The sequence below is a fragment of the Sprattus sprattus genome (genome assembly GCF_963457725.1).
Source record: "Sprattus sprattus genome assembly, chromosome: 5".
Classification (NCBI taxonomy): Eukaryota; Metazoa; Chordata; class Actinopteri; order Clupeiformes; family Clupeidae; genus Sprattus; species Sprattus sprattus.
Window position 1 is genome coordinate 38977077 of NC_137924.1, and position 8376 is coordinate 38985452.

The 8376-nt window shown below is 43.5% G+C and overlaps 1 protein-coding gene across 1 annotated transcript; it reads right to left on the reverse strand.

Moving 5' to 3' along the window:
- Positions 1-1037: 1037 nt before the first annotated feature.
- On the reverse strand, positions 1038-7974 carry znf16l (zinc finger protein 16 like). Its single transcript, XM_080839109.1, has 4 exons — positions 7206-7974; positions 6733-6900; positions 5563-6071; positions 1038-2132 (listed from the first exon to the last, which is right to left on the reverse strand). The coding sequence occupies exons 1-4, from the start codon at positions 7954-7956 to the stop codon at positions 1800-1802; spliced, it is 1761 nt and encodes a 586-aa protein (XP_080695235.1). The 5' UTR covers positions 7957-7974; the 3' UTR covers positions 1038-1799.
- Positions 7975-8376: the final 402 nt, after the last annotated feature.

Consider the following 8376-nt stretch of genomic DNA (forward strand, 5'->3'; position numbering starts at 1 on the left):
CAGCAGCTTTGTGAATCTGATTTAGGACAAAACGTTCAGTTAGAAACCTTTAGTGCGATTCTTAAAAGTACTCTGGTGATGAGATCAAATGCTTTTTGAAACACGGCCCACAGATCTGCAGAGGTGGGTTTGGCCATGAGGGGCATTAAGGCTTACTCACCAGGCATGCAGCCATTACTGGACTTGAGGACTAACAACCAATTAACAGTGGCAACAACTGGAGGCATGTCCTGCCTACAGGCCCAGGCACTAGACTGTACACTAAGAAAAGAGTAACAGGGACGTAAGGGATATGTTATGTTATGAACAAGGTGCCTGGCTTATCTTTTATACCCAGAATGAAATCAAAAACGTTACATTATTTTAGTGTCCTTGGCCTGTGTGCAGTGTGCAGTGAACACAAATAAGGGTTTTGACTGAACTGGAACTGAAAGGACAAAACTACAGACATGTTTCAGGACATTGCCAGATTTATAGATTTCAGCACTACATATGAGGATTTATTAGGGTGTTGGTTATTTTGGCAATAATTAGCAGTTCCACATCAACCAATCAATATGAAATACATCATAGTACATTGTGGTACATAGTACATCATATCAATAAATAAAACGGAGTTTGAATGAATCATACAACTGTGGCACCAAACAACCACCGTGCTGTAGATATTCACAGTTATACACACACAAAATTCTGGTATATTCTTTAGGGTTTTTTGCCTTAGACAAAGTGATCCTTGAGGAAAGTAAAGACTGGAAGTTTTTCTGCTGTACTTTGTTATTATACTGTCAACATTTGAAACTTTTTCGTATCTGAAAGGAACCCATTCATTCATTTCTAGAGAAAATGTCTCACAGATTATAATCATTATTCTATATTTTCAGTAAAAACACGTCACTGTAAGACAGACTTTAGAAAACACTAAAAAAAATTGAATATAATGATATCAACATATAACTGCTTATCTGGAAGCATAAAAACAACATATGAGTTAACTGAGTCCAACATTATAGAGCTGTTCACTGAGCCACCAAAAGCTCAAAACAATGCAGTAGCAATGTGTGTCCACAAGGTGGCAGCAGTCTTCAATCTCTCCTCAGTTCTGGCAAGGCCACTTGCATTAGTGTTGGATCCAGGAGACAACACTGGTCAGAAAATGTAGAGGACCTCTCCGAGTGGCCATTTTGGGCATTACAGGTTGTGAGTCAAACTGAAAACATACGTGCATAGAATAGAAAAAGAAAACCGTTGTGATTGAACAAAAAAATTAAAAATAATAATCACGCAGTAGGGGAGCTTATCCACACAGCACGATCCACAACGCAAAGATAGCAGCACCTTAAAGCTTGAGGGAAAAGTCGACACTATGCCTATAGACACAGAACGCATCACATTCGTTCATTGGTGACTAGAAAAATCTTCAATCTCTAGTTAAACACCTTGGGCCCTCTCTCTTAACACACAGTACCTCAAGTATTCTCTTTTGACGGCCAATCTTACTCTGCCACAATGAAAGAAATCAGATTCTTAAATACTCTCTTTAAAGCTGACCAAAAGAAAGTAAAAAAAATAAATGCGGGTAAATAACGTGTAACGTGAAAATAAAATAAAAGAAAGGCATGCTCATGTCCACTTTAAGAAGAGCTAAACTCAGAGAAGCGTGGTGTTTCACTCCAAATACACAACCTGGGATCAGCCCCATGCTCCGGGAGCACCCCTTCAACCTCTCTAACCCGAACAACACAAACTGTCCCAAGGTCAGTGTAGAGGTTTGACCCACCCTGGGCATCAATCTACCTTCAGAACTCGCCGGCTGCCTGCTCGTCCTTGCCAGTCTTATCGTCCTGATTGAGGGCGGGGGGGCTGCTGCTGCCGTCCCTGAGACCGTGCCCGCTCTGCCACAGCATGTCGGCAGTCGGGGGTGCGTCGTGACCCCCCGAGAGGGCACCAAGGTGCCCGGGCGTGCAGCGGTGGCTTTTGTAGGTGCCCAGGTGGCGGAAGCTGCGGCCACACTGCTGGCAGCAGTAAGGGGTGGCGCCGCTGTGGATGCGCTGATGCGTGTAGAGGTTGCCCAGCTCCTTAAAGCGTCGCCCGCACTGTGGGCAGGCGTAGGGACTCTCGCCCGTGTGGACCTGTGAGGCAAGAGCAAAGTTTGTTTCATCACGGTATTCCACATGACAATTTGAAGGACATGAGCATGTCTATAGCTCAGTCACTATATTGACACTATATATACTGACACTATACTGTGTCCATCCCAGAACATTTGTTCTTATACTGCTTTTGTTGTACTTCCGCATAATGTGTTTCATCATGCTGTCCAACATATCACCACTGGAGCCAGGGATGTTAATAACTGTAAATCTAATGAGTTAGCAAAAACCAACTGACTCTGGTGAAGTGGCCTATGTAAATGTTATCTCTCCATTTTCAGGTTTGCAACGACGCATCAAAATTGTTGAAGACTTTTGGTGACGTGTCTGACATGATAATAGAAAACAATTGGGTCTTGAACTTGTCTAATGTTTTTCCCAAAAATGTGCTAATGAAGGCATTATCCCAAAACCAGCCACCTGTGGTTAACAGCTGGGAACTGAACACCACTGTAGCCCTGGGTAACCATTAACTTAAGGTCACCACTCCTGTGAAAAGTCTGTACAACTGAATGTTTCACATTCATTCCAAATGCTTGAATGCGTTACAATAACAGGTACTCATTAACAATGAACAAAGGGGAGAAGAAGCAGAGCGGAGATCCCATCATTTTCGCAAATCAAATTTCGCAAAACCATTTGAAGGCCATTACTGCCTTTACGGCTGTCAACATATAGCCGTATGATCCCTGAATGACATTAGTTTCATGTCTTCATCCCAAAACACTCCTATTGCTTTTTTATACCATTATCTGGAACAGGGGCGCCTGCAGAAAAAAATTGTGAGGTACGCACAGAGCCACCAAAAAAAAAGGAACGCCCGTTCACACACACACGCGCAAATAATGGGTTACAGCCAAAACGCATTGCCCTTCTTATTGAAGTTGATTCTCCTTCTGCCAGTGGCATCAAATTGTTTTAGTACTTCTTCACTGTTGATTTCTAAATCTGTGTGAATATTCATGAGAGCAAGTCCGGTCAGTCTTTTGTCATTAATTGTACTTCATATATACAGTCATGGACGAAAATGTTGGCACCCTTGCAATTCTGTCAAGATAATGCACCACTATTCCCAGAAAAGAGTTGCAATTACAAATGCTTTTGTATTTACATGTTTATTTACTTAGTTTGCATTGGTAAAACACAAAAAATCTGACAAATAATGCCAAATCTGACTTTATTCCACATAAAACTCAATAAAGGGCCGGACAAAATTGTTGGCACCCTTAAGAAATAATTGTATTTTAGGCATGTATTTCTCCTTTAATCTTTATTTAAACTCACCTGTGGCGAGCCACAAATGCTGGTAATACAGAAATCACATTTGCAACCAGTTAAAATGGAGCAAAGTTGACTCAACCTTTGTGTTGTGTGTCTGTGTATACCGCGCTGAGCATGGGGAAAAGAAAGAAGAGCAAAAAATTGTCTGAGGATTTGAGAACCAAAATTGTAGAAAAGCATGGACAATCTCAAGGCTACAAGTCCATCTCCAGAGATCTTAATGTTCCTGTGTCCACTGTGCGCAGTGTCATCAACAAGTTTACAGCCCATGGCATTGTCACTAACCTCCCTGGATGTGGAAGGAAGAGAAAAATTGATGACAGAATGCAACAAAAGATTGTTTGAATGGTGGATAAATAACCTAGAACAACTTCCAAATAAATTCAAGCTACCCTGCAGACAAAGGGTACAACGGTGTCAGCTTGCACTATCCGTCGCCATTTGAATGAAATGGGATGCTATGGTAGGAGACCCAGAGGACCCCACTGCTGACACAGAGACCTAAAAAAGCCAGACTTGAGTCGACAAAACTTTCTTGGGGAAGCCAAAATCATTCTGGGAGAACGTCCTGTAGATAGATGAGACCAAAGTAGAACTTTTTGGTAAAGTAGTTTACAGACAACGAAATGAGGCCTTCAAAGAAAAGAACACGGTCCCTACAGGCTAATATGGTGGAGCTGGACCGATGTTTTGGAGTTGCTTTGCTGCTTCTGGAACCTGATGCCTTGACTATGTGCATAGCATCAGGAAATCTAAAATTTGGAGGACTACCAAATCATTTTTGGGCGCAATGTAGGGCCCAGTGTCAGAAAGTTGGGTCTCCCGTCAGAGGACATGGGTCTTCCAGCAGGACAATGACCCATAGCACACTTCAAAAAGTACCCAGAAATGGTTAAGACAAAGCACTGGAGAGTTCTGAAGTGTCGGAGATGACTCCAGATCTTAATCCCATAGCACAACTGGGGCATGATCTCAAATCAGTAGTTGGCAGAAGGCACCCTTCAAATGTGAGAGACCTGGAGCAGTTGGCAAAAGAAGAGTGGTCCGAAATTCCAGTAGAGAGGTGTAAGACACCTCATTAATGGTTACAGGAAGCAATTGATTTCAGATATTTGTATTTCTTTATTTTTAAGGGTGTTCTCCCCATTATAAAGTTGAGGGTGCCAATAATTTTGTCCGGCCCTTTTTTGAGTTTTATGTGGAATAAAGTCAGATTGGGCATTATTTCTCAGATTTTTTGTGTTTTTCCAATGCAAACTAAGTAAATAAACATGTAAATGCAAAAACATTTGTAATTGCAACACTTTTCTGGGAGTAGTGGTGCATTATCTGACAAAAGTGCAAGGGTGCCAACATTTTCGTCCATGACTGTATGTGTTAAGATGCCTCAGGGCTGAAACACACCAAACGTGTTTCTAAAAACGTGACCCTAGCCTAACCATTGTTTCCTATGGTGCCTTAAGTCTGCGCCTTTAATCCGCCGCTCGTCGCGTCTTTCCAGCATTTCTTAGGTGCACTTAAAAGTTGAAACATTCTCAACTTTTCAGCCGGGGCTGTTTTGCCCGCCGCACTTTACTAGAATGTTTTTGAAGCGTCTGCGGCGTATTTCAGCCCTACTTGTACTGAATGACCGCTCAGCAGACGCAGTGGAAACGGGCATTCTCAACAAGACCTTCAGGACGCAAAGAATGTTTGTATAGAAATTTGCCGAACTTTCCCCGAGCTTGACAAAGCTCACTGCGTTTTGGCTGTAACTCATTTAGCTGTTTCCACAGCTCCAGCTCTGTATCTGCAGCGTCAATGCTGGGCATTAGTTGTCCGTACTCCGATATTTCCTGCCATACATTGTCGGATAAGGACGACACTATCTGGAAGCAATTTTTTTTTCTTCTTGCATAGCAGAAGGTACGCACAGTGCGTACAGCCGTACGGCTGCAGGCACCACTGATCTGGAATACTGACAACTACTGATTTAAAACAATTTTCTGTTACCATAGTATCTAGTGAAGGATACTGTTGTCATCATACATGCAATGCAAATATGATTTTCCTGTGTTTTATTTTCATATATGATAACAAAGTGAGCTGATAATCCTTAGTACGTTAACCTCAAAGTGGGATTACATACCCGTAGGTGTCTTTTGAGTCCAGACAGCACTGGGAAGCCTTTGCCACACTGGGGGCAGGGAAAGGGGCTCGTTGCTCCGCTGTGGCCCAGCCGGTGGCTCTTGAGTCGGGCAGCGTGCCGGAATCGCTCCCCACACTCTGGGCAGACGAAGGGCTTCTCTCCCGTGTGGATGCGCAAGTGCTGCCGCAGGTTGCCCAGGTAGTTGAAATGACGGCCGCAGTCGCCGCACTCGAAGCCTCCGTCCACTTTCCGCTCACGGGGTCCCCCAGGGCGGAGCCCGGACCCAACCCCAGCAACACCCTCAACGAGACCTGATGACCCCTGCCGCATAGGGTCGTTACTGTGGCCGCTGGCCTCGGCCCGGGAAGAGGAGCCGCCAGAGTTAAGGTGCATTGATTGGGCCGGTTCATTGTGGTGCATCAGTTTTAAGTGCTCCTCTAGAAACAATGCATCAGGACACAGGGTTCCGCAGAAAGAACATATGTAGGACTGAGATGTGAACTGCTGACCTGAGTGTGAGAAGGAGAAAGAGAGAGAGAGAGAGGAAAGGGGGGAGAGACAGTTAAATTACCAAATAGTTTATGCTGTGTGAGTACAACTTCTGTACCAAGTGATCGCAAAATGACATGTACTTGTCACATTTTCCCTATCTCCCAATTTTAACACACGTATGAATTAACAGCTAGTGCTTGCAGAGTATTTTCATAACTAACTAATTTTTCATGCACCATGTAAAACTGTGCTATGTGAAACAATTCAGCTTTTGCCAACCAATGACAATCATACAACAGCGCTGGTCAACTAGGGCCACATGCAGACTACTGCTGTGTAAATAATCAACCTGTGTACAAATGGTATCAAGGCATGACTGAGAGTGACTGATTGACTTTGTCTGGAATTATTTAACCCTAGACAGCTACCAATTATCCACTTCTCTAATGATTAATTTGTTCTGTTTAACCATCAGGTATTTTTGTATGTCATTGTGCGTTTTCTAGCTTGTTTCCTACAGGCCTGCAACCTAACTTAGCATGAGTCAAACGAAAAGTGTGACTGGTTCATTTGAAACAAGTAACCATAGGTCCCCAGCCAAATTATGAATTCATAGGCTGGTTTCGTTGTTTCAACAGTGGACTGAAGGAACAAACGTAAAATTCAGCACCCACTCACTTTGGTCCATTTGGTCGCCCAGAGGACTTCCTGCCTCTGTGGATGAGCCTTTTGCGTCAGGCGCAAACTCAGGTGTGTGCGCATGTGAGGTGTCATTGGCCGCATCATCGTGCTCTTCCTTTAACTCCTCTGTTGGGGAGTCGCCATCATACTTAGCATCACCAAAACCTGATGAAAACAATAGCACTTGGGTAAGTTACGCAATTTGAGGAGAATTCAAACTTCTGCCCGTTCTGACAAAGCGTGACTTAAGAGACTATCTATGACAGCAATATGATTCGTCATTTATGCAATCACCGTGAATCAGAATGCCTCATGACATGAAGTGTTTGGTGGAGGGATGAGGCATCTATGCCTAATCCCCAACATCAACACATACTCACCATAACCACATATGTTACCTTGTCAACATTCTTTCCAAAACAATTGATTGTATTAGACAGGTGATTTAGAAGAAAAAAAAGAACCATTACTTTTGATGTCCGCCGGGTAGTCTTCTCCTGTTATCCATTCGTATTCGTAAATTCGTTTACTGCCCGAAGGCAACATGTTGAAGATGTCCTCAGATGCCGAATCCGTCTCCCCATCTCCAGGGCCTCCACTGCTAATCCCGCTGTCCGTCCATGGATGAAGCGAAACCTGCTGGGAGTCGTGACGAACCTCCCTATCGCAACCGGACGTGGGCGCATTGTTCTGATCAATGTCGGTTTCGGCACCGTTCCGATTTTTATCCTTCATTAGGTAGTCACATATCGCATTAATATTTTCCTTTTTGACTCCCGTGACAGCCGGCTTGGCTTTCTTTGGGTCGTTGATACATTTGTTGCCCGAACTGTACTCCGATTTCCTGGTAATGTTAGTCGCACCAGACTCTGATGTTATGGAACTGGGAAAAGCATCTCTCCCATCTAGCTCTACGCTCTCAAGTCTTTCTTTCAGCATCTCAATCTCGTCTGTTTTATCTCGAAGTTCCATTTTGAGAACCCGGATCCTAACACTCACCATTTTTCGGATTTCCGACAATGCCGTCTCAAGAACCACTGTGATGTTTCTGCCAAGATGCTCCGTGATCTCGCTCACCGAGCACAGCAACTCTTCGTCGGCCTCATAATCGGAGAAATCCTCCTCGACTCGAGGGGCAGATCCTGTCATATTCACGAAAGTGTTCTGCAAAGTGGAGGAAGAACTTGATTCGGGGAATCCGTGGCTTCTTTTGCGATTCATGTCACGAAGGACACACGATCCGGGCTAGCAAGCTAGCTACTGTTGTGGATACTTGTGATGACAGACGAATGACTTGCTCGAGTACCATAAAGTTTGTGTGTTGGATTTTTTACAAAACCGTTTCATTTTAGTTGTAGCGCCCTCTACCATAACTTCCAAGAAGTAGCCGAATTTACGTCCACACGAGGACAATATAATTTGTGATATATTTCCTCAAGTCTTGTCGTGGCCTTCTCAACAAATAACTATGAAAATGAAAGAAACTGACAACAGGTGAGGCGTCTGTAGGAAATTATTTGTTATAGGCCTATTCTGAAAAATAAAACAAACTAAAAAAAAACAAGTAGGCTATAGAGTAGCCTAGTTAAACTTTCTATGAATATCCACAAGGTGGAGGTATTATTATAGGAATATATAAAT